At 36.3% G+C, this 27384-nt stretch overlaps 1 protein-coding gene across 7 annotated transcripts in view; it reads left to right on the top strand.

Moving 5' to 3' along the window:
• The window catches only part of NNT (nicotinamide nucleotide transhydrogenase), a 116518-nt gene extending 90495 nt beyond the window's left edge, over positions 1 to 26023 (top strand). For all 7 annotated transcript variants that reach the window (XM_053591076.1, XM_053591089.1, XM_053591058.1 and 4 more), the window contains 4 exons: positions 690 to 771; positions 21763 to 21881; positions 23104 to 23219; positions 24754 to 26023. In XM_053591076.1, coding sequence (XP_053447051.1) covers positions 690 to 771; positions 21763 to 21881; positions 23104 to 23219; positions 24754 to 24903 — 467 coding nt within the window. In that variant the 3' untranslated portion in view covers positions 24904 to 26023. The remainder of the gene's footprint in view (positions 1 to 689; positions 772 to 21762; positions 21882 to 23103; positions 23220 to 24753) is intronic.
• Positions 26024 to 27384: the final 1361 nt, after the last annotated feature.

Raw genomic sequence — 27384 nt, 5'->3', positions numbered from 1 at the left:
AATAACATCAGAAATGGGGAGAGCTTTTTTTCTTGGGTGTGTGTGGGGGAATTCTAAGTTATTATTTATTATTTTGAGATACTAAGGTTGAGATGGAGGTGGGGCAGTGTGTGTGCTGTGCTGGAGCTCAAAGGACAGGTCAGGTTTGCGGGCAGATGGGAGTCATTGGATATTTGTTAAAGCCATAGGATGAACTCTGAGATTATCAAGGGGAATGTGAGGGGCAAAATTAAACAGCCTCAGGAAACTTTATCATTTAAGGGGGAAAACAGAAGGAGAAAAACTATTCAAGGAATTTGAGGAGGAGCAGTAAACAAAGTTAGGAGGAGAACCCAGGGACTGCAGTGTCGTCAAAGCCAAGTATGAAGATGATTTAAAAAAGAAAGAAAGAGAAGAGAAGAGAGGAGAGGGTGTTCCCAGGTGTGTGTGTGTGTGTGTGTGTGTGTGTGTGTGTGTGTGGTGTGTGGGGAGGAGATGCCTGGCAGTCTGAGGAGAGAGCATTAGATTTTGAATTTCAAATTCAGGCCATATTTTTACAAGTCCAGATTATAAATTTGGTTTCATTTTCTATTCCTGTTAACTGATTGCCTATGCTGGCATAAAAATGTGTTTTGATCAAGAGAAGAGTTACAGTTCATAAATTTCAAAATAAAAAACACATTCTTCTGTGTTCTTAACCTTCCTTGCAGGCTATGGTCTCTGCGCGGCCAAAGCTCAGTACCCCATTGCTGATTTGGTAAAGATGCTCACTGAGCAAGGCAAAAAAGTCAGGTAAGCGTTTACCCTGAGAGGCTTGCAGTGTGTGTAAAGATGTGTGTGTGAAGACAAGGAAATATGGTTGACTCTTGAACAATGCAGGGGTGAGGGGTACGCAGCCCTGCTCTGTTGAAAGTCCTGGATACCTTTTGACTCCCCCCAAAACTTTGCTAATAGCCTACTGTTTATTAGAAGCCTCACCCATAACATATATAGTCAATTAATGCAGATTTTATATTTTGTATTTATTATTCTTACCGTAAAGAAATGTAATTGGGAAAATCATAAGCAAGCAAGAGAGAAAATATGTTTACTATTCATTAAGTAAAAGTGGGTCACCACGAAGATCTTCGTCCCCAGTTGTCCTCACGTTGCGTAGGTTGAGGAGCGAGAGGAAGAGGAGGGTTGGTCTTGCTGTCTCGGGGGGTGGCAGAGGCTGAAGAAAAGCTGCATGTAAGTGACCCACGCAGTTCAAACCTGTGTTGTTTTGGGGTCAACTTTTTTTTTTTTTTTTAAAGATGACTATTTCTTTTTTTTTTTTTTTATTTTTTTTTTTATTAAATCATAACTGTATACATTGATATGATCATGGGGCATCATACACTCGCTTCATAAACCATTTGACACATTTTTATCACAGTGGTTAACATAGCCTTTCTGGCGTTATCTCAGTTACTGTGCCAAAACATTTACATTCTACATTTACCAAGTTTCTCAAATACCCCTGTAAGATGCACCACAGGTGTGATCCCACCGATCCCCCTCCCTCTACCCACCCCCCCCTTCCCACTTCCCCCTATTGTTAAGTTGTAGCTGGGTTATAGCTTTCATGTGAGAGTCCCAAATTAGTTTCATAGTAGGGCTAAGATGACTATTTCTTAAAGCACTTTACATAGGTAATCCCAGGTAAAGAAACTGAGTTATTGTAACAAAACAAAACACAACATCAAAGCCTAGTCTAGTCTTGGTCTTACTGCTTTGTTTTTGCCATTTCTAGAGTAACTTTGACTCTGACTTTTAGGAAGAGAAATTTTTTTATTACCTATTCCAGGATATTTATTAATGGGAATAAGCAGAAGCCTTATTTCTGTATAGTTTGATTTGGGGAATGAAGTCAAGTGAAGCATTGGAATTACATAAATTGTGTCTTCTTGGAGTCCTTTTACACTGAAGAAAAACAAAAGGTCTTAAAAGAGAACCTTTAGAAGAGGGAGACTGCGTAATAGACCTGAGGGCTGGTTACTGTTCTGCTGATTTTACTCTCATGATATCTGGGTGGAAAAAGCTGCTGAATGTGTTCTTTTCATAAAGCCAGATACTTTTTGAAATACGAATTAGAGCAGTGGCTATTCCTGCCACTTGCCATTTGGGGCCTGGACTGCTCTTGGGAGGACCTTAAACATAATAGCAAAGCTGAGGACTCTGTCTTCCTAAATCATTCCCCATGACCTTAGACACAGGGTTTGAGACTCTTGTAAACATGGGGCCACTGGGCGATGAGCTTGGTAACCCTCAAGATAGTTCGCATCTGTCCCACTCACCTTTGGTCCCCCATAGTGGAGCTCTGTTGTTGCTTATGAGTCAGAGAACAGAACTTCTGGAGTTCTCCTTCTTAGCACAACTGCTGCCCGTTTTGTGGAGATGCTGGTTCAAGTGGCATAACGCCATAAGTCAGAGAGAAAAGATAACTCCTTAAATAGAATTAGCTTGTTCACCAGGATGTTAATGTTTTGTTGACAAAACTTGCAAAAAATTTTATAATGTTTTATAATTTTTTCATTTAAAAACATTTTTTAACAGACACATAATGATTGTACGTATTTGGGGGTACATAGTAATGTTGTGGTACTTGTAATGTAGAGTGATCAGATCAGGGTACTTAGCATGTCCACATCTCCAACGTGTATAGGTTCTTTGTGGTGGGAACATTCAATATCCTCCTCCTTTAAGCTATTTGAAACTATATATTATTGTTATCTACAGTCATGCTGTGGTGCCATAGAATGCTAAGAACTTTCTCCTGTCTACCTGTAAATTGTATCCTTGACAAAATTGCTCGTGTCTGTTAATAAAAATTCCTTTTAGATAGTAAGCTTACACTTTTGTCTAGGGGAAGATGATAAGAAAATAAGCTCAATGGTGTGCCTAGAACTAGTCAGGGTATCTGTGCCAGGCTGGGTACAGAATCCCGATCTCTTATTTAAATGTCTCAGCTGTTAGCAGTGGTAAAAGAGACTTAGACGATGAAAGCAGAGAGTTGCCTAAATTTTCTTAGTGTCAGCAGGCGTGTCAGCTGTGTTTGTTTCTTCTTTTCTTTCTCTCTACCCTTCCTTTTTATTCTCACTGTTTCTCTGCTCCTTCTTGGATACTCTAGTTTGTGTTTTTCAAATACTTAGGGTCCAAATGCCATTTTGTGGTGAGAACAGCATTTCTGCAATGTCAATGATTTCCAACATGAGAAAAGTCATTGACTATTTTTAAATTTTTACATAAGAAGTCTTCTTTTTAGTTACTTCTATTTTCATATACGGTATTAAACTATGCTTTCTTTGTAGTCAGTGTCTTACCACTTAGAATATTTGGAGACCTACAAGTGCAAAGAGTGTGTTCAAGATTTTTTATGATTTTCCTAAAAAGAAATTATTTTCTTAACTCAATCCAGATGTGAAAAAGTCTAATGTGTTAGTAATGCCTTCTATCACCACATAAACGCTCAGGAGATGAATGGCAATTGTACTAAAATGGAGAAAGATGGCTTTCATGTCTTAGTTATCTTTAGAGAAGGGGATGATTAATCGGACATACCTTTCTTTATACCCATTGATCACTAGGTTAACTAGACATCTTGGAAAATTAGTTCAGCATCAGGTGGGTAGATGGCTGAGTTGGAGAGCATCATAGGACTGTTGGGCAGCTTGAAGGAAATCAGGATGCGAAAGGAAATAAGAAAGATGGGGAAAAAATGGTCCGAAAAGAAAAAGGATAAGACAAATGAAGTTTTAGTTTTTGATCTGATTAAAATTAGAATTTTATCCATGGAGATAGAATGTATTGGGTGATTTCTGTCACATTGCATGGGAAACATTATTATTTCACTTAAGATGTGTGAAAGATACTTAATTATACATACATGAACAGTTTCTCAGTTATAAATTTTTAAATCAAAGTAATTTTATGAATGGAAGGCTTTTCAATGAGAGTTTTTCATTGCTTCACATGATTGTTGACATAGTTTGTTCAAATAATTTAATAAATCTGTTAAGAATTTTTTACATAGGATCAGAATAAAATTATTATTCAGTCTGGTTTCTCTGTGAGTTAGGCAAAGTTAGCTATTTATAGTCATCTATCTTTCATATTAAAGGTACAATTATATGTGATATATTTTTTTTATTATAGTATATTGAATTTTCAACATGATCTTTGTAACAAATTATCTTTGTGTGTTATCTTTTCATAGGAGAAATGCAAATTTTCCTTATGAAGTTAGGAATATGTATGTATATAGATGCTAGCTTTCTTTTTCCTTCTCTTTTTTTAGAGGCTAATGTCTATTTGAACAAGAGATGGCTGCAGCAGTTACCTCGTATTTTAATGAAATAAATATGTATTTACAGTTTGTGGTAATTTGGTCCTTTCATCACTCTGTGGAGCTCCCACACTGTTCATTGAGTACAGCTGCGGAGCCTCTGGGTTTAGTAGGTCTTTGTGCCTGAGGACCCCAACATGCCTAGCATCCAGATGTGGTGACATAGTCACACACATCCCCTGTGGAAATGTGCCAGTATGGACATATGATTGTCATCAATTAGTTACGCCCAAGTGGTGCCAAGAAAAATCGCATCTGTCATACAATCTGTCTGGATTCATGGCCCGTGATTGATTTAGAGACACTCCTGTTTTCCTTTACTTTGGCCATAGTCATAACATGCACACAAAGAGCTGAGATTATATAATGAAGCACATGACATTTCATGACAAGAGCTCATTTTAAAATGTCATGAAAGTTCACTGACTTGGGCCGTCTTTAGTGGCCAACATATCGTTGCTTCCCAGTTGCCCAGAATGCCCACACAGCTTATCTAACTTCAGCTTGATCCCAAAAAGCATTTTATGACTAAAAGAGAGAAATACAAATAGTCTTTTTATGTCCCAGTTTTTGGATTGATTCTATGGTAGGCTTTTTGTTATAAAGTAGAGATAATGTTCTTGAGTAATTCTTAGAAGGGGGTGTAATTTTTTTTTATAATGAATCACTGCTTGATTTTCTTTATAAAGCATTATTGCTTGGATTATCACAGAGGTCTTTTGAATTTATGAAACACCTTTCAACCTCTTTCATCAACTGATGTTATGTATTGCTTTCATGTTAATGTTCAACGATGTTTTTCTATTGATAGTTTGTTATAATAATAGAAATTTATTTCTAGCTCCTGAGGCCTCAAGGATGCATAAGCCAAGTTCTCTTTCTCAAAAGTTTGTTGTGAAGAAAACAGAGAATTAAACAAATAAACCAATGAATCAGTTCCAGTTAATGTGATAGTAGCTAAGACATGAGGAGGAGGAGTGGGGTAGGAATGCAGGGGAGCAGTCAGCTTCCCAGGGAACCTTATAAACTTTTAAAACTACTCATGACATGAAGTGTTTTTGCAGGTTTTTAAACATAAATGCCTTTTTTTACTCTTCTGTCTGAACACATCTAGCTGCCTATGATAAAAAACTTAATAGTGTTTTACAGTCTTGTGTAACATGGCTATAGGTTTAAATATGTTATTTTACTAAGATACTGATTCATTGATGGTACTTGAAGATGAAATATTTTGTCCATCTAACTGGATTTTCCTATTTTTTGTGAATTAAATGTGATTCAGATAAACTACCGTTCAGGCCTTTTGGATTTTTTTGTTGTGTTTGGAAGGGAGGAAGAGCCAAGGCATGCAAATTGGTTAAGTAATAGCCACATGCTTCCGAAGAGAACAGAAATTAGGCCAGGTAAAAGATCTGGTATCTGAATAAAGAAATAGACATCATTTAGTAGTTTTATGTCAGCTATTATTAAAGACACAACTATTCGTATCAGTGGGTATTCACTGAGCAAGTAATTATGTAGTAATTTGAGACAGGCACTATTCCAGGTCCCGGGCATCTATCAAAGAATACAACAGATTGAAATTCCTGATCTCTGTGGAATTCTCAAAAAATATGGTGTGTTTCTTTGCACTTTGCATTGAGCCTGCCCTCTTCAAAAACATGGAGTGCAGGAGGGCGAGTGTGATGGGATTTGCTTGTGTACTTGGTCAAATGAGTGAGACTTTGGTGGAAGAGAGGACAACCAAAGAAAATGTGTGCATTCACTCACATCTATGTTCAATCTGCTGTATGGGTTTGCCGGAAATCCCCAGATAAAAGGTGTTTCTTACACTCCGGGAAGTGACCACCTTCATCCCAGATTGTTTGGCTTTATTTTGTCCACAGTGTATTGATACAGTGGAAGGAAGAGAGGACTGTGTGAAAGCCGCCACATCAGGTGCCTTTTAGAGCCTCTTCCAGCCGTACCATTCAAGGACTCATTCCTTAGAAACTCTGGTCACAGGCATTCAAGAGGCTGACAAAGAAATTCTCCCTATTGATGAAAAGCAGGGTCTCCAACCATCAGGGTGATATTTAGCTTCTAGTATTAGTCATAGTAAACTCTTTGAGCTTAGTTTTTATAATGAAGTTCATGTGAACACAGCATATAAATAAATAAGCCCTCTTCTCATTTCATGCTCAAATTCTTAGATTGATTCTATGGTAGGCTTTTTGTTATAAAGCAGAGATAATGTTCTATCTTGCTTATAAATAATTTTCATTTCATAGGGCTCATTAGCCGTGGCATTCCAAGAGCCGTTTAACAACATTTAAAGTTATTTAGACAGAAAGATGAAACTATATATAATTTTAACTAAATCTTTACATTATACAGAAAATAATATTCTAGAATATGCATCACAAATTGAATTTTAGTTTTTTCTCTGATACCTTTCTTCATAGTCTTGTGTTTTATTTTGAAATCAAAACGTTTTCAGTAGTCATCCAATTTCTGTTTTGGGCTTGGTAGGGGGGTTTGGTTTGGTGATAGAAAAGCCAGATTTGGCATGATCTATATAATTAATTTCCTCAGAGTGGAAAAGGTAATATTGGGATGTGGTTTTATGGATGTTTGCATCAGATTGTCTGGCTTGATCCTCCTTTGATGGTGTCTCATCTCTTTGGGTGGCCTCAGTGTCACAGGCCACATGTACGGATGAAAAATATGACTGTCATCTCTCAGACATGTTTTATCCACATTCATAGGACAGAATCTATTAATCTGTATTAGAAAAATTGTACCCCTGAGATGTTTTTGTTGACTCTTAATTTTTTTCAGAGGAAGGAAACGCCATGGATGAATAGCAGATTTCAGAATCAGGGTAGCAGTTCGGCTTTATTTGCCTTAAAAAAAAAAAAAAAAGAAAGAAAAAGAAAAAAGAGAAAGAAAGATAGAAAGTGTTCTCTAATTCTGGCCATTGGAGAGTTCTAGGAAATTAAATGAACATTTTTTGGTCATTTGGAATTATACGAGTGATTTTGTCAGAACCACTGCTTCTGAGAAGGACTTTCACAATATTAAAAAGCTGGGTGTCTATCCTTTTGCCTAAAAAGCCTCACCAGAGAGGATGGTTCCACAGCCTATCTCATTCATTAGTTTTTGTGGACAACAACTGCCTTGTTAGAAAAATTTTTGTTTGCATATTACTGTGTTTCTTTTCAGAAGGAAAGATGAGCCCCCGCCCAGCTGGTTTCAGCCTTTTTTTTTTTTTGGTTTCAGCCTTTTCACCACCAAGGATAATTTAGGTAACATGAACACGTTCACTTGCTACCTTCTTATTTTGGAAGGTTTTATTCCACACTGATATGCTAAAATTATTTCTTTGAAAAACAAAATCTTTTCCTTGTGCTTTTAGTAAGTGACCCATAAGTGTCAACTGAAAGTTGTGATCAGTATGCGATTTGCCAAAGAAAACTGCCTCTCAGTCAGTCTGTCATATTTTCTACAAGTGAAATACATGATTAAATGTAGAAAATATTGAATATAGTAACAAGTCCTTTTATTGCCTCTGTGGACCCTCCTCAGATGGAGTATTCCCACGCAAAAATACGGAATTGCAAAGATCCTTGAGGTGCGGCACATACCAGGGACTCTTTTCTTGCAGCTACAGAGGAATCTCCAGCCTGTTTTGTGACAGAACACTTTGCTAACATATTTGGTATAATTTCTAATAAAGGATTCCTGCCTTAAGAAGCATTTGGATTGGAGGATCTTTTAAAGTCTATTTAACTAATAAGGTTTTATTGATTTATCAATATTTATGGTTTAAAAACAGGAGGAATAGGTGGACTTTTAATAAATGAGCCCTCTTTTTATTTTTTCTTTATGTTTTTCCTAGTTAGTCAACTTTCTAGGAGGTTGGAATAATATATTTAGGAAACTTGTGGGATGGTGGTGTTAGGAAGGCAGAATTCCCAAATGTCGATGTACATTATCCTGTATGCAGTTTGATTTTAAAATGTAACACACAGGAAAAGAAGGAAAATTAACTCTTAAAGAGAGCTAATATCTTGATTTGTGGAAATAAATTTTGCATAGTGATTCTCAAAAGCAATATAAGCAAATAGTTAAAGGTAGTAAGGAGCTTGTATTTAAAAAAATTTTTAGAGATCCTTGTCGCTGTTTGTAAGAGCAAGAAGCTACAAAATGGGGAAAACACTAACTACTTTAGAAAGGGGCCCGATTGGCCCTGCAGTTTCTTTGTCTGATTGTTGAATTGGGGTGCTCAATTCAATAAACCATTTTTAAAAGGTTATTGCTGAAACTAGGTATGGATACTTCCATAATGCAAAAACAAAAAATGTAGTTTATATGAACAGTTGTGGTGGGATCCATCTGGTGAATGTTTTATATTCTTTAATACCCCGACATGCCCAAGAACAACTGCTGTACCCTGGTGAGGACATACTGTCTCTGTGGCCTGTGATCATGGAAATTTATGTTGTTATATCCCCTTTAAAGTGGTGTGGTATTGTAAATCTAATATGAGGCTGTGAAAAACTGTAAGAATGGAGTTTATGTCATCATATATTATAAAAGGGGCTTTTAAAAAATGATACTTTTTTTTTTATTGTTGGGGATTCATTGAGGGTACCAGATACCAGGTTACACTGATTGCATTTGTTAGGTAAAGTCCCTCTACAATTGTGTCTTGCCCCCCAGAGGTGAGGCACACACCAAGGTCCACCCGCCCCCCTTCCCTCTCTCTCCTCGTCCTTTGCCCCCCTTCTTTCTTTCTCTGCTGTCCCCTTTCTCCACCCATACGTGTCCTTAATTGTCATTAATTGTCCTCATATCAAAATTGAGTGTATAGGATTCATGCTTCTCCATTCTTGTGATGCTTTACTAAGAATAATGTCTTTCACTTCCATCCAGGTTAATACAAAGGATGTAAAGTCTCCATTTCTTTAATAGCTGAATAGTATTCCATGGTGTACATATACCACAGCTTGTTAATCCATTCCTGGGTTGCTGGGCATTTAGGCTGTTTCCACATTTTGGCGAATGTAAATTGAGCTGCAATAAACAGTCTAGTGCAAGTGTCCTTAGGATAAAAGGATTTTTTTCCTTTTGGGTAGATGCCCAGTAATGGGATTGTAGGATCAAATGGGAGGTCTAGCTTGAGTGCTTTGAGGTTTCTCCATACTTCCTTCCAGAAAGGTTGTACTAGTTTGCAGTCCCACCAGCAGTGTAAAAGTCTTCCCTTCTCTCCATATCCACACCAGCATATGCAGTTTTGAGATTTTGTGATGTGGGCCTTTCTCACTGAGGTTAGATGGTACTTCAGGGTGGTTTTGATTTGCATTTCTCTAATAAATAGGGATGATGAGCATTTTTTCATATGTTAGCCATTCGTCTGTCTTTTTTAGAGAAGGTTCTATTCATGTCTCTTGCCCATTGATATATGGGATTGTTGGCTTTTTTCATGTAGGATTAATTTGAGTTTACTATAGATCCTAGTTATCAAGCTTTTGTCTGATTCAAAATATGCAAATATCCTTTCCCAGTGTGTAGGTTGTCTGTTTGCTTTGGTTGTTGTCTCCTTAGCTGTACAGAAGCTTTTTAGTTTCATCAAGTCCCATTTATTTATTTTTGTTGTTTCAATTGCCAAGGCAGTCTTCTTCATGAAATCTTTCCCCAGGCCAGTATCTCTCAGGGGTTTTCCTATGCTTTCTTTGAGGATTTTTTTTTTTTTTTGTAGAGACAGAGTTTCACATTATGGCCCTAGGTAGAGTGCCATGGCATCACATAGCTCACAGCAACCTCCAACTCCTGGGCTTAAGCGATTCTCTTGCCTCAGCCTCCCAAGTAGCTGGGACTACAGGTGCCCGCCACAACACCCGGCTATTTTTTTTGTTGCAGTTCGGCCGGGGCTGGGTTTGAACCTGCCACCCTCGGTATATGGGGCCAGCACCTTACCGACTGAGCCACAGGTGCCGCCCTCTTTGAGGATTTTTATTGTTTCATGCCTTACATTTAAGTCCTTTATCCATTTTGAATCAATTTTTGTGAGTGGAGAAAGGGGTGGGTCCAGTTTCAGTCTTTTATATGTGGATATCCAGTTCTCCCAACACCATTTATTGAATAGGGAGTCTTTCCCCCAAGGTATGTTCTTGTTTGGTTTATCACATATTAGGTGGTTGTAAGTTGTTAGTTTCATTTCCTGGTTTTCTATTTGATTCCAAATGTCTATGTCTCTTTTTTGTGCCAGTACCATGCTGTCTTGACCACGATGGCTTCATAGTAAAAAATGATACTTTTTAAATTGTTCTCTTCTCCAATTTTACCCACTCTACTAAGTGTTCATGAATAGGTCTTGTAACCCTCCTTTTTTGTTTTTATAACTTCTCTCTTGGTTAATTTAAATGATTCTGAAGATTAGGTTTTTTTCATTTTTGTACATATTCCACTCTTTTTTGAGTTGTGCGTGGGCCTATTCTGAAATGGTGACTAAAGCCTGGGTTTTTAAGATTATATAATATTCTATGAAAGACTTTACTGCTTTCATACTAGAGAGGGTAGAAAAGCAAAAAGTGTTGCATTTGTTTTCTTCAAGATACTGAGGAGATTATCCTAACTTGATGATGACATTTGCTATGTCTGTCAACCAAGGAGACAATACTCTTTGCCTAGTAATATCTGTTGAATAGTTAAAAATGACCTTTTGAAATTTGATTCTATCAAAGTAAATGTATACAGAAGGTGCCAAAAGATGTATACACATTTTAAGAAAGGAAAAAACTGTATTAAAGTGGTGATATTCAATATACTGATAACAAAAGATGAATACAAATCATGTTTGAGTACCTTTTGTAATTACAGAAGTCAAATGTGACTGGAGTATAACAATTTTAGTACAGTTTCTTTTTCTTTCTCAAAATGTGTGTGTACATTTTGCACCCTCTGTATTTTAGTATCAGTTATGAGCAAGTTCCCATTGAGTCTAAGGTTCATAATTATTTTATTTTATTTTTTCTTCTTTTCTTTTTCTTTTTTTTATATTAAATCAAACACATAGATCATGTATACATTAATGCATTTATGGGGTACAATGTGCTGATTTCATATAGAATTAGGAATGCTTACAGCACACTGGTTAATATATACCTCATCTCATTTACTTAATTATTGTGTTAAGACATTTATACTCTATACTAATAGATCCAACATGTACCCTTGCATTATGCATCATAGGTGTGATCCCACCATTCACCCTCCCTCCATCTAACCTCCCCCCAATCTCCCCGTCTTCCCTTCATCATTCTGGGCCATAGTTGTGATCTATTCTTCATATGAAAGTGTGAGTGATTGTAAATTTGTTTCATAATAGTACTGCGTACATTGGATATTTTTTCTTTCATTCTTGAGATACTTTACTAACTAGGATATGTTCTAGCTCCATCTATGTAAACGTAAAAGAGGTAAAGTCTCCATCTTTTTTAAGGCTGGATAATATTCCATGGTTTACATATACCACAATCCATTCATGGGTTTATGGGCACTTGGGCTTCTTCCATGACTTGACTATTATGAATTGAGCTGCAATGAACAATCTGGTGCACATATCTTTGTTATAAAGTGATTTTTGGTCTTTTGGATATACACCTAGTAGAGGAATTGCAGGATCAAATGGCAGTTCTACTTTTAGATCCCTGAGTATTTGCCATACTTCTTTCCAAAAGGGGTGTACATTAGCTTGCCTTCCCACCAGCAGTGCAGAAGTGTTCCCTTTTCTCCACATCCACACCAACATCTGTAGTTGTAGGGTTTTGTTATGTGAGCCACTCTTACTGGAGTTACATGATATCTCAAAGTGGTTTTGATTTTAATTTCTCTGATGATTAAAGATGATGAGCATTTTTTCATGTGTCTGTAGGCCATGCGCCTGTCTTCAGAGAAGCTTCTGTTCAAGTCCCTTGCCCTCAATGAAAAGGGATTGCTTGTTCCTTTCTTATTAATAAGTTTGAGTTCAAAACTGTGGATTCTGGTTATCAAACCTTTGTTAGAAGCATATTTGTTGGCTCATTCTGCCTTTACTACATGATTTTTGTTGGCTTTTGATTTAATTGCAAACACAAAGAATTTTTGGCTTTTATTAGACTGTATTGATATTTTCTGGGATTTCAAGGTAAAAATTAGAAAAGCAACCCAAAAGAAAGCATTGACATTAAATCAACATTCTGTTTGAATGTGAAAATGTGTGCTTCTTTGTATTAAGTGATCATTAAAAATTGGACATTTACTTCAAAAATTCAGATGAACACTTACATTACAAAAATACATTTGACTAGAATAATGGCTGTGTACGTGTATTGAAGGCTTATGTCTGTCAGGTGCTGGTGTACAGTACTTTGTGTGAAAAGCTTTTAACATGAACGATCTCATTTAAATCTCACAATAATCCTCTGAAGAGATTCTATTAATAATCCCATTTATGCATGAGAAAACCAAGGCACACAGCAGTAAATTGTCCAAATGTTTTGAACTCTAGCATGGCAGTTTAGAACTCTTACTGTGACCCTATACTACTTTTCTAAGTTCTTTCTCTAAAAAGAAACATAGATGTTTGTGAGTCAGGGTACCTTATGAGGCACACTCTGTCATTTAAAACCCCTTTCCTCCTTCTGTCCCTTTAGTTGAGTCCCTACTCTAGAGTCAGGTATTGTGGAAAATGGTGCATTAAACATGGTTTCTCTGCTAGGAGCTCCCAGTTGGGTGCAGCATGGTAAGGAGGAGATATAAGAGTTTTAAGAGTGTGGAAGATCTTTCCCTGATCTCATTTTAGTAGTTTTCTTTCTGTAGACTCTTATCAATGTCAGGGACAGCTAGCTCTATTTTTAAAGCATGTGCATGCTAAAAGATAATTTTCATTGTTCAAAGAGAAGAACTAAAAGGCTGATAGGCTTTGCATGTTGAAATTCTGGATATTTTTCACGTAATAATGGAAATTGATGAGCTTTGGCTATTAGTTCTTAGAAATTGTTGGTCATGGCCAACCAGTGTCTGATATAATTAATTTTAACATATGCTTTGGAGATTATCCAGTTACATGGGCCAGAATTGCTTGTGAATTCACATTGGCTCATCAGTGTACACATATATATTACCAGAAATTTGAATGTATTTTATTATTTTTCTCAAAACATTGGCATTCTCTTGCATGTGTTTTTTGCTGACCTTTGAGTCTTAAAGTTTAGTGTAATAAATTATTATGTAAGCAGATATAAAATGATCTGTCCTTTGGGATATTCAGCATGACATGATGGGGTTATGTTGATAAGTATTTATCCTTCACAACTAGCTCAATAGAAACATTGTTTTTATGCAGTCTACAGCTAATCAAGACTTTAAAATAAGAACTGACACATTTAGAGGTCCTTATTTTCTAACTTGGTCCAAGATACCTCAGTTAAAAGTATAAAGATGGTAGTCAGATGGATTAATTTAAAGATGGTGAAGGCAGTATTAAAAATAAATAAAGTTAAACAAAATACAGGAATCATGGAGGTGCAAAATTGAAATTCAAAAGTAAATCACAAAGTATATATTGGTTATTCAGCTGAAACCCAAGCCCCTAGTTCATGGACTTTTAAGACTAGGAAAAAAGCTTTGTGGTGGAATGAATGTGGCCCTTTAAAGATGTCCACATCCTAATCCCCTAAACTTGTGAATATGTTACTTTACGTGGCAATAGGGACTTTGTAGATTTGATTAAGGTAAGGGAGATTTTGAGGTGGGGAGATTATTTTGGATTATTTAAATGCACTTCATGCAGTCACTGGGGTCATTATAGGAAAGAGATGGAGGGTCAGAGTGACAGTGGAAGCAGAGGTTGGTGTGAGGTGGCCACAAGCCAAGAAATGGGGTCAGACTCCAGAAGCTGGAAAAAGCAAGGAATGGGTTTCCCCTAGAACCTCTAGACCTTGATTGTTTTTTTTTTTTTTTTTTTTTTTAGCCTAGGGAAATGGATTTTGGACCTTTAATCTTCCAAACTGGAAGATAAAAAAATTTATGTTGTTTTAAGGTACTGTATCTGTGGTACAGCAGCAATGCGAAACTAATACAGACCTTAAATATCATATGGCACAGTGACTTTTATTCTTCTTTACATCTCACCAATCAAGTCTTGGGATGAGAAATGGGCCTGGGCAGGAAATACTTATTGGTGATCAGAAGGACTGGGAAATTAGGTGTCCAAGTTTACTATTAACATCTCTAAAGAGCACACATGAGTAATTTGAGAGGTGATTAGCCCGGTGGGGTTGAGTAGAGAAACAGCGTATAGTCTGGAAGTCCTGGGTTCCATCTAAGCTGCTTCTGTTTGTTAGTAGAGGTTCAGACTATTGGTTGGGATCCCTCAGCCACATCCCAGGGTGAAGGACTGTCTCAGGGTGCAGCTGTTCTGATCCTGCCCACACTGCTCACCATCCTTTGTAGTTGTGTGTAAGATGCCCTTGAAGTCACCTTAGGCTGAACTGGTTGGTGATTAGTATATCAGCTCAGATGAAGGAGCTTCTCTTTCCCTGACTCACAAAAAAGAAGCCTGAAACTTTCTCTAGACATAAGCTTTTTTGTTCAAATTGTTAACACAAAGTCTTTTTTTAAAAAAACAAACCCACTAATTGCAGTCATTTCTTTTGCATTTGAAGATCTTGCTTTCTTCCGTTCTATAGAAATGAGAATATTTGGTCAACTTCCTGTTTTATTTGGTTTACTTAAAAAAATCATAATTTTGTCTTTTTTCTAGCCATCTGATCCAGATACTTTTTTTTGCGTAGAGGATGTTGTTTTCTGTGTTGTTGGGTATTTTCTGTTTCTCTCGAACCTTATCTAAGTACTCTCTGATCCTTTTAATCTGCAGTTTGCTGAACTAAATCTAGTTATTTGCTTTTATCAGCAAATCTAGTCAGTCATGGAAGTAAGAGTACCTTTTGATACTCTTGGGGCAAAATAAAAAAGCACTGAGTTAATTTGTAATGTTGATTTGAAATTGATACGGTTGAAATAGAACTTGGCATTACCTCTGAAAGAAAATCAGCTAATTAACAATGCAATGTGAGATATTTTGGATATTTTACTAAGCACCTCTGTTAAAGTGAAATGACCTTCCTAAACTAAAATTTTTGATTTCAATGTATAATCTTTTGGAAACAAATTTATTCTATCATTATTAAAAAAAATAATCACATGACAGGACCAGAAAACTTAATTGTGGGATCTCACTTTCTTGGGGCACATTCTTTGTGCCTTTGGTTTTCCCATACAGTGTTCAGAGGAACACTGAGTTAGGTATTCATGTATTCCAAACAGTGCGTTAAAATACATAATAAACTACAGTTTCAATTTACATTCTTCTTGGCTGAGATTTGGATTGTTAAACTTGGTAATCTATTTTGTTAGATATTTACAAAGAATTATTATCTGGGGAAAAAACAGAAATACGGGCTCCGTCCATGTAAATGCCCACTGAGCAGTACAGGTAGTTACTGTTTCTAACAAATACTGTTTGCATTTTTCAAGGAAGTGGCTATCAGGCTATCAGAGAAAGCAGCAAGTCTTTAAATTTTTTCTTCTTTCTCTGTTGAGGTAAAAGTAAGGGAACAGGGACAAACAGATTTGAGCTTTCTTTAAGACCATGCAAATATTCTGATTCTCATCAGACTTTCCCCACTAGATTGAACATGTGCCGGTGTCTTTTATAGGACCAATCTTTACTATGTTTGCAAAATGGTTATTAACCCCCACCACATTCGTCAGCCTATGGTCTACCACTGTGAGGGAGAGGGTTTCCTTTTTGCTTTCTTTTTATTTCTTCACTTATTGATGTATGAATTTGTTAGCAGTATTGACTCACGGTTTCCCATGTCGTCCAGTGGGTTATAAACTATTAAGATCCTTATTTATTTTGGTGTTGAAATGACTTCCTCATCTCTATATACTTTGGTGTTGTGTGTGCCTGTAAAGCCACATGTTCACGTCCCTCTCCTATGGGCATTTTGCCTGGTACACTTCCTTCTTTCTCATTGTATGTAAGGATTACACAAATTCAGCCTTTTTCAAAAAAAATTTGCATTGTTATTACACTTACGTGAGTTTTACCTTTTCTGTGTCTTTTATCTATTTTATGGCTTCTTTTATTATCCACGAACCTAAGGAATTATTTAGCTATTTCTATTGTGGAAGAAAAGGTTCAAAGTCCAGAACTGAAGACTGGATGCTTATTCATAAAGTAAAGCACCTTTGAAAGTTCGATTCATAATGTCTTGTTGTTTCCTAAATTCATGGCGATCAGTAGGGTTAGGAAGTATATTTTGGTTATTTCTGTATAATGCATTTTCTTTCCAAGTCTATTTTTTTTATATTCATGCTTAAAAGTACACATTAAAAAGCTATATATGTTCAGATTTGAGGGTTAGGAAAATACTGCCCACTTAAAGAACATGCACTTTGGTGCCTAGAGAAAATTGTTTTCAAATGTTTTATCTTATTGACACCATAGAAATATTACATTTTAAAAGTAAATATCTCAACCAAAGAATTGAATAACATTTTAGAAATGCTTTCTCTGCAGCAGTTTGAAAATAGCTGTCGTAGGGCTGACTGTTCACACTTCTACAGGAGGAGTATGGACATAAATTATCTGTATTTTCCCTCATTTCCCTCACAAGTGATTGAAAACTTTGGTTTGATATAGATGATGACATTAGGATAGCAATGTCTGGTCAAAATATAACAATCTTCTGTCTTTAAAGTTTCTTTTCAAATTTTTACTTGAGGGTTAAACTGTTATGTGGCCAAAAACGATAAGAGAATCCGTAGTTGAATTTAAAACTTGCATAAAGGCCGTGAGGTTGGGTGACCAGAGTCTGGAGTACGCTATTTTCACTTAAATAAAATTCTAAATAACTCATTGAAGGAAGGATTGATGGATTCTTTTAGAAAGACTCTTAGATTATTAATAATTCATTCTGTACAGTTCATTTCTATTTACCGTCTGTGATAATAAGAAATATATATCTGGTCTTTATCCTCCGTTCCCAACACACAGCCTCTAAAACCTTGGAATTTTCTGATAGGGTGCCAGGATCATCTTTTGTTATTTATAACAAGGCGCTGTCAACCATATGTCATTAGTCCTAATAAAGTGACTCTTGTTGGGACCCTAGATAGCTTCAGGGCTGGGGCTGGTTGTCAGAGGAACTGGCTATGTGATGAGAGAGTTGGATTTTAAGTCCTACTCCTGAGCCTGCAAGGGAGCAGAGACAGGCTGGAGGTTGAGTTCAGTCACCAATGCCAATGATGTGATCAATCATGCCTACATAATGAAACCTCCATGAAAACCCCTAAATTACAGGGTTCAGAGAGTCTACAGGTTGGTGAGCACATTGAGGTGCTGGGGAAGGAGGTGAATGGATGGTCTGTACGTTCTTCCCCCTGAATCATAATAACATATTAAAATGTTATTTTTTATAATAACAAGTAAAGTGTTTCTCTGAGTTCTGTGAGCTGTTCTACCAAATTATCAAACCTAAGCGGGGGATCTGATTGGTCAGAAGGACAGGTGGCAGCCTGGTATTTGTGACTGGTATCCGAAGAGGGGGCATTTTTGAGAGACTGAGCCTTTAAATCTGTGGAATCTGCCACTCAACTCTGAGTTGTTGGTGTTAGAATTGAATTGGATTATATTGAGTTGATGTCTGATGTCTGGGGAGTTGGGGAACTGGTTGTTGGTATGAAAATACCCCACATGTTTGATGTCAGAAGTATTGTGTGTAGAAACACTGTCCGATCATTCCTAGTGATTTTTCACAATGTACTTCCCCAGAACTTAAGAGGTGCTTGTAAATGTTTTGCTCTGTTATAGACAGTATGCACACTAAGGCATTTTTTTCTCTATGTTGATTCATCTATGCAAATATTTAACATGTTTTTGATTTTTCAGCTTGCAGCATTGTTGAAAGTTTCTGGGGTTCTCAGTTATTCTCAAAGATCATTATAAATAATTCTTGAAATGGAACACTCTTCCTATTACCTTCCTTAATCCATTCCAGCAGAGAGAGAGAGACTCCTCAAGTCTTTTCTACAGTTTTCTCTAGCCCTTGGCATGATGTAGGCTTATATTAATAGTAATAAGTAGTTACCACTCTTTGGGAAAACTGAGACAGAAAGAATAGCTTGCCTAAGATTACACAACTAACTAACCCTACCTGTTCACTACCAAAGTATCTCTTAAATTGCAATATTGACTATATTGTATAGTAAGAATAAGATTTCTCTGAATACACTTCCTTAGAGATTGTATCATCTCCAGAATTTTTTTAATTTAAAAAGAGTTCAAACTCTTGAGGCAGAAAGACCTGAGTTTGAATTTCAGCTTTAATTTTTACTAAAAAAAAAGTAGTGATAACTGCTTTATCTTAAAGAGTCAACATTAGCCACCACTCCAGAGCATACACCAGCAATCTCGTGAATATACATTCTCTCTTCTTTCTTGTAGATACAGCAACATAGGTCTGAAGCCCAGTTTACTTAATTAGCTACTGAGTTTGAATTGGCAGCATTAAATTATAATTATAGACAGATCTTGTTAGATTATTAGGAAAAGAATGAATAATGTCTGACAAACACTTTATAAACTGTATCATAATGTGAAAGCATAAATTTCTTTTAAATGAAAGGTTAATTTTTTTCCATTATAAAGACTATAAATCCTTATCAATTTGGAAAAAATTAAAAAAAAAGAAGAAACAAAAACAATTGTCTGTTTTGCCACTACCTAGAGATAATGGTTTCATTTCCTTATCGCTCTAGAGTTTTTTTTTTTTTTTAAATAAATTGGTTATTTAGGAATATTCAGTGATTCCAGATAGAAAATTTTATAAATGGGAGTTTGATAAAAGGTAATACCTATTATTTGATGTCTTTTTTCCTCACAATTGCAAGTCTCCCAATTCAGCACCTTATTATCAGTTTTTAAAAAATTGTTGGTATTCATTGAGGACACAAAGAATTTTGTTATACTTATTGGATTTGTTAGGCAAAATCCCTCTTATAACTGTATATGAGTTTAAAAGTATAGAAAATCAGTTATAAATGGCCATCTTACAGCTCTTCACAGGTGGTCTTTTTAGGAAAGGATCAGTTTCTCTGCTGTTTAGTATTTTCCCAACAGGACCTGTGTTAAGAGTGGGGAAAGTGTGGCGTGGTGTTAGTTCTTGTAAAAAAGTAATGGGGCATTTTACAAGTTTTGTGTGAGCCAGCAAGGTGGCAGCCATAATGCTAATCCAGCCTTAGGTTTTATCAATGAAAGATGTTTGGGGCTACGCTTGTGGCTCAGTGAGTAGGGTGCTGTTCCCATATACCAAGGGAGGTGGGTTTGAACCCGGCCCTAGCCAAGTTGCAACAAAAAATAGCCTGGCATTGTGGCGGGCGCCTGTAGCCCCATCTACTCAGGAGGCTGAGGCAAGAGAATCACCTTGAGCTGGAGAGCTGGAGGTTGCTGTGAGCTGTGCAGAGCCAAAGAACTGGAGGTTGCTGTGAGCTGTGACGCCATGGCACTCTACCGAGGGCAACAAAGTGAGACTCTGTCTCTTAAAAAAAAAAAGAAAGATGTTTGGAATATGATTCTCTTGCTGTTTTTTTTTTTTTTTCCACTAAATCATTCCAATGAAGTATATTTACTTTGAGGGACTAAGAGTTAAGCTGGAACCCTGGCAGTATAGAACAGGCTAGTAGGATGGCAGTAGGTCAGAAGTCCTGCCGTTGGTGAACATTATTTTACTATAACGTTGACAAGAAAAAAACGTTGCTTCCAGCTAGGGTCACTGTGTGGCGTTTGCATGGTCTCCCCACTTCCATGTGGGTTTTCTCCAAGCACTCTGGCTTCTTCCCACATCCCAGAGCTACTATGTACATGAGGTTAATTGGCATGTCTACACGGTCCCCATCTGAGCAGTGTGGGGGTGTGTGGGGGTGTGCCCTATGTTGAATGGTGTCCTGTCCAGGGTGGGTTCCTGCCTTGTGTCCTGAGCCACTAGATTATGCTGTACTACCTGTGACACTGAAGGTAAAGGGATAAGTTACCTTCCTTGTTTTTGTTGTTCTTTAATGTATGTAGAGCTCACATTTATTTCAGTGCTTGATATTAGACGTTTGGTGATGTTAACTCTAACCCTAACCCTAACCCAGTCAAGCCAGGAACTTGACTCTGGCTTATATCAATTAGCCCATGGCAAAATTTGTTTTGCTTAAAATTGCAGTTTCCAAGAACCTATAGATGATGTTAGGTGAAGATTTACTGCATATGAATGAATATGTATATATATATATATATATACACACACACACACACATATATATATATGCACACATATATATAGGAATAATGTGTAGATCAGTGAATGTATAGGAATGTAAACACACACATACGCACACACATGCATACACATATACACACACACACAGTCTGGTTATGGAGTAGACCTTGGAAGGGAGTAAGTTTCTGGTCACTGAAGGTATTTAAGCTGAGATTAGATGGATTCTTATGGAGAGAAGGCATAAAATACATTTCTTCATTGGATCAATTCATTCATTTACTTTTTATGGAGCTCTTTTTGTGTGCTAGGCACCATGCCCAGGACTGAGGAGACAGAGATAAAGACAGCGGGCAAGAGTTAGATTAAAAAAAATGTTAAAGCGCTCACATGTCTGGCTGAAATACCCTTTGCCTTAAGTGTGGAGTTCTGATCGTGTATTACCCATTGTGTGTTTTAAACACTCCTATGTGTTAATAACACATTTATTCTGTCTGTCAGGTGGAATACTGCTTCATATTGCTTTCTGAAAGATTGTATATGTATATTTAACATCATATATGAAACAATATTTTATTTCTCTAACTTTGAACAGAGTTATTAAAGTTAGCTGTGGGGCCAGCTTTTGATAGGCTATGTTGATTTTTTTTCCACAGGAAACATTTAATTCCCATATAACTTAATATGCTTTTAAAGAGTCAAGATTTATCAGAAAGTGTCATGCGAGAACTCGGTGCTTTTTAAATGTAAGGTGATATTATTTATTAATATTGCAAGTTCATTGCACTTAAAGCACATATGGAAGAGTCAGGTTCGAAAGTTACACTTTTGTTTTTCTGAGGAAAGTTCTACTTTGTACATACTAAGATGCTGAACCTTCAATTTCAGTATTTGTAGATTGACCCATATATCTGGCCTAATTCTGTTTCTGCTTGTAGACATCAAATAGTACCATGAGAAAGCAGAGGTGCCAAGAACAAAGTGTGCGTATTTGGAGGTGACATTGGGGTCTCTGTACATTTTGGGCCATCAAGTAAGGCCAGCTGTTTGTTTCATGCCTAGGTTTGGAATTCACCCAGTTGCAGGCCGAATGCCTGGTCAGCTTAATGTGCTTCTGGCTGAGGCTGGGGTGCCATACGATATCGTGTTGGAAATGGATGAGATCAACCATGACTTCCCAGGTAGGTGATGGCGGTGATGGTGAAGTTTAAATATTCTAAGAACGAATAAAACAATGCCAGACCAAGGGTGTAAATTGTGGAATTGGTGAAGACTGACTAGGCAGATGAAGCACAGAGTAGGTATGCAGTTGAAATTAAATGAAAAATAGTACTGAATAAGGTGCAAAAGATTTGTAAGCTGGGTGGGTACATTTTGCTGCTCTGTAAAGAACGGAAGGATGGTGAAGATCCCAGGTTGTGGTGCAGAGATCTGGGCAGACCTGGCTTTTGAATCCAGATCCTGACTCTCAGTAGCTTGTGACCTTGAACTAGGTTCTCAACCCCAGGCTTCTCACTAATTACACAAGAATGCTTCTGTTGATAGTTTAGTGTCTGATTCTTGCTAATGTCTGAGATATACTGGTTTCCAGTTGTACTGGTGTCTGATCATGGAAGTAATTTTCTTTCTTTCTTTTTTTTTTTAAAGTACTAGGACTTTGCTAGATAAGGTGCTGTACTTCATAGCTGTCATTGGGTAGATGTTGAATGGTAATGACATTTGGTCCAAGATCATGTTTATTAAAATTAAACCAGTTCCCTCTGGCAACTGTCCATTATAAACTTAAAAAACACTGTTTATGAGGAAAAAATAATGAAATTGTGTGTATGTCTAGATTAACATGGCATTTTTGGCAGCATTTTAAGGTACTTTATATCATGGTTCTTAAAGAGACAACTTGGGCCATTTTAATTTTATGTCCCTTTTCACATTTCACTTTTGTTAAATTATGTGCAACACCAGCCAGTGCCAGAAATTACGGACATAGCTTTAATACAGCACAGACTTTTAGTCCACTGTCTGTAGACATCAGAAGGCATCTTTAGTAGTCACTTTGGAAAGTTGAAAATGGGATGCAAATCTTATCATGTGACTAGCAAGATCATTTTGAGATAATAGAAGAATTATAAAGTCAGATTGGGTATATCCATTGAAAGGAAGCCAGCATAAAAATGTAGGCTTTAGTCAAGATGGTCAGATTCTGTTGCATTTTAGCTGTGAGACACTGGCTGAGTTGTTTAACATTTTTGATAAAACTCTTTGTACACTGTCTGACACAAATGAGTATTCTATAAATATTAACTTCTGTTGTTGTTATTATAAAGTCAGGTCACTATAATTTGCCTGAAAACAAATGAAAATGACCCTTTAAATTTTACATTTCTCTTTTTATTTATTATGTAGACACTGATTTGGTCCTTGTAATTGGAGCTAATGACACAGTTAATTCAGCAGCTCAAGAAGATCCCAACTCTATTATTGCAGGCATGCCAGTCCTTGAGGTCTGGAAATCAAAGCAGGTAAAGTTTCAGACTTGTATTTCATTTTAATGATCAAAGGTCACTTAAAATACACACATGAAACTCTTTTCTGGTCATTCAATAAGAAATCAAGATGCCTTTTGGGAGGCGCAGAGGTAAGTGTATGTTCAAGGCTCAGTTTACTATATCCAGCTTCTGTCTGTTCTCTGGCCACCAAAGAACCTGAGTGAATGCCCTCATCAGGAGGAGAACCAGATGAGATTATGTGAGTGGATTAACAAAATCTGTAACCACAGCTGAAAAAAGAGCCGCGAGCTTTTGGAATGAGTCTGGCTGAATTTCAGATCGTGTCCAGGGAAGCAGATGGCTTCCCTCTGGGACAGTGAGTCAGTATCATCGCCTTCATATGCTAAGATGAGCGTATTTTTTTCATTTAATTTTTTTGAAAGGGAATTTGTATGCTGTTATGGAGGGTCTAGCAGAAAGGTGATTAAGAAATTGAAAGAATAATGTGGCATAAGGAAGTAAGCTTTGTTCATGCATGTGACTTCTGAAAAAGCTAATTTCTAGATGTTAGAGAACTGAAAGGCCTGTATATTTTCCTCTGTCTCAGCAGAGGGCACATCTCTTTACCTGTCTTGAGTGCATTTTAAGAATCATAGTAAGATAATGTACATTTTCCTTTTAATTTTGTTTCTCTCTATTATAAACATGAGAGTTTAAAACTTGGTGTACCTGGTGTTTGAGTAAGTAGATATGAAATACACTTGTTCATGCATATACATGGAAAATTGCATCAGTAGGCAATATTTGAGAGTTTGCAGAGTGTATTACTGTACCAATGGAATATGAAACAAGAATAAATTTGTACTGCTTCCACATTTAGATAGCTTACATGTCTTAGAAGGCTATAGAAAGGCTTTTCATTTCATAAAGAACTCCACTTGATATTCAGCAGGACAGTAGTGCATCATAATGCATATTATAAATGTCTATAACATGTCAATATTACAGACTGGCATATACCTTTCATTTTACTTTGTAATGTTAGCTCTCAGCTCTGTCCTTGTGAGAAACTGGATTGCTCTTAGGGCTTTTGTCCTGGCACTTTCTGATATATGTTACTCTGATAGAAAAAAATGTATACCGTTTCCTCACTCAGCCCTATTTATATTACGATTTGTAGTGAAGTCTTATGTATTTAGTTTGTCTTCTTTAGCACATGCATAGAAATGTGTTTATTTTTCTGACTAGAAAATATTATACCTAGTCTTTAGAGAGAAGAGCACTTAGAAGAAAATCATTGTAATCTTACTACTCAAGAGGTAAAACTATTGTTAATGTGACTACAATGGATATAAGAATATGTGCACATTTAAAAAAATAAAATGAATGCAGCATAAGCATACACTTAAAATACTGTCTGTGTGGTTTCTAAGTCTCCATACTGAAGAATTAGCAGTGGTACACATCAGGTTCAAAGGTGGGGAAGGGCAGTGTTTATGTGCCTGACAGGACTCAGGCAAGTCTGTTAAATACACTCTCTCATTTACTCTTTGTCTTTGTCTCTTAGGTCATTGTTATGAAGAGGTCTTTGGGTGTTGGCTATGCTGCAGTGGACAATCCAATCTTCTACAAACCTAACACAGCCATGCTTCTAGGCGATGCCAAGAAGACGTGTGATGCGCTGCAGGCCAAAGTTAGGGAATCTTATCAGAAGTAAACAGTAAAGATTAAGTCATTGTGGGTTAAAGACACCTCTTTTCAGTTGTGGGAACAGGCAAATAAAACATCAGTGTACATGGGCGATACGCATCTGTAGCAAAACCCTTGGAAGAAAAAGGAGACTGAAGTAATCAAAGAGATACTGTGGAAGATTTTTCCAAGCAGCGACCCCTCAATTTTAAAAAAGGATTGAAAATTCTAAACGTCTTTCTGTGCATACTTTTTGTGACGAATCAAAAGTATTCTATAAAAGGAGAAAGAACAGCCTCCTTTTAGATGTAATGCTGTTGAACTTTCTGTGGCTCCTCAATAACCAGAAATGTTTTTAAGCAATTAAATGTTTAGGAATTCCGGACTTAATATTATACATGGGTCTGAAAAATCTGACACAATATAAACATTGCAGGCACCTGCATTTATGTTTTTTTTTTTTTTTTTACAACAAATGTGACTAATTTGAAACTTTTATGAACTCCTCATCTGTCCCTTTGCAATTTAACCATAGTCTGAATTGACCATATCAAATCAGTTTTAATTTTTCAAATTTTACAGATTCTAGATTTTAAGGGATATTTTCTCACTACTATTTTAATACATTAAAGGATTAGAAAATCTTTCAGAGATGCTGGAAACAAATCATTTGCTTTGTATGTTTCACTAGAATACCACTGAAACATGAAACTTGAAATTAGTATTGTATTTTTGAAAACCCCATTACTAATCAGAGAAATTAGTATTGTATTTTGAAAACCGCATTACTAATCAGAATCTTTAATTTCAATCAATTTATAACAGTACTGTATTAAGTGCACTTGAGTGGAATTCATCTATTTGACCAATAAAATAAATTCATCATGTTTGCAAGTGATGTAGCAATTATCTCTGGTGACAGAAGGCTAAAATGAAATATTTCTGCATGTTATAAACGTCAAGGGAAGACCTGCTACTATGAAACAGATGAAATTAATCTCTTTACTGTTTATAAGAATCGATGGTTTTCTTCAAATCAGTGTGTTTTGAAGTCTTCTGTAATTGATGACATTTGAGAGAAATGGTGGCTTTTTATAGCTACCTCTTTGTTCACCTAAGTACCAGTAAAGATCATGTCCTTTGTAGAAGTCTATATTTTCTTCTTAACTTCACTAAGGTGTCAGAAGCTCTAAATATAGGTGAATGTGTGATGAATACTTAGAATATCTGTCTCCCTATATAATTAATTTGGAACTGAGTTTCTCAAAACAATTATTAACTCATAAAAAACTATCTCTAAACCAGAAAAAATATCTGGTACAAATTTTTTACTTTTTACAAACTCAGTAAACCCGAGTTTACAATGCACAGCCAGTATCTGGTGGTTTTATAATCAGTTTCTTTTTGGCTATGCCTGAGATTAAGATCTCTGTGTGTTTGTGTATGTGGGGTGTGTGTGGTGTGGTTTAAAACATGAAAGATTGCTTTTAAATTTTTAAGTGGTAGGTGCAGTTTGTTAATAGATCACTAGTAATCTCAGGAGCAAATGTTACGTGGAAGTTAGAAAAAAGTAAACAGTTCTTCATTCACGTTCTTTTCCTTCTCTCAAAGTAGTTGCAGGCACACCTGGAAAGGAGCAACTTGGATTCTTTTAAAAAAATAGTTCCTACATTCAGTTTAAACTGAAATTAATCATACTTGGGTTTATTAATTTAATTTTGTCATTTATAGTAATTTTTCTTCCATTTTTTGATTTAGCTTGATAATATTGTTTATCATCAACTATTAATTGAATGGAAAATTCAAAATTTATGCTCCGTGTGGCTTCATTTTATTTTACTAAGGTTTTTTTGATACATAATTTCCTGAATGAACTTAAAGTTTGGTGGTCTTGCATTTTTAATTATGGCAAAGTCTAAAAACAATGAAATGATTCTCATGCGTTCTTTTAAAAATTTTCCTCCTTTTCTATAAGTCATACATATGGGACATGTGACTTACTTTTGTGGTGTTCACTGTCTTTTTGCTATTCAACAACGTATATATTTGTAATATATTATACCCTATAGTCTGTTACAAAAAATAAATTACCCTTAGGGAATGAAATGCTAAGGTTGCTTTCTCTTAGACCTTGTTAGTCATCTTTTATTTTCTCTTGTTTGGAATTTGGGAGTTGTGTTTAAATCACTCATCTAAGCAAAATACATATATAAGTAAATATGTTTTTACACATTATCTATATGATTATATCTCTGTATATCTGGACAGTTTTCTGGTATATATAATCTCTTTATCATTCTATAAGCTCTTTTTTCTAGAGATTAGACAAGACTAATAGAACTAATCTCCTCCTGCATTAGGCTTTTAGCCCTTTACTGAGTCAGGGAATATCTGGAAAGTTGCCCTAGGTCTTTCTGATCCACCCAGTCACGACTCTAACTTTTAGATTTTGCTGTGTTCTCTCATCCAGTACAAATATAGAATATATTATGTATCAGTTAGCTTTAGG

Source organism: Nycticebus coucang, chromosome 1 (assembly GCF_027406575.1).
Source record: "Nycticebus coucang isolate mNycCou1 chromosome 1, mNycCou1.pri, whole genome shotgun sequence".
Lineage (NCBI taxonomy): Eukaryota > Metazoa > Chordata > Mammalia > Primates > Lorisidae > Nycticebus > Nycticebus coucang.
This window is presented reverse-complemented; position numbering and strand designations above follow the sequence as displayed.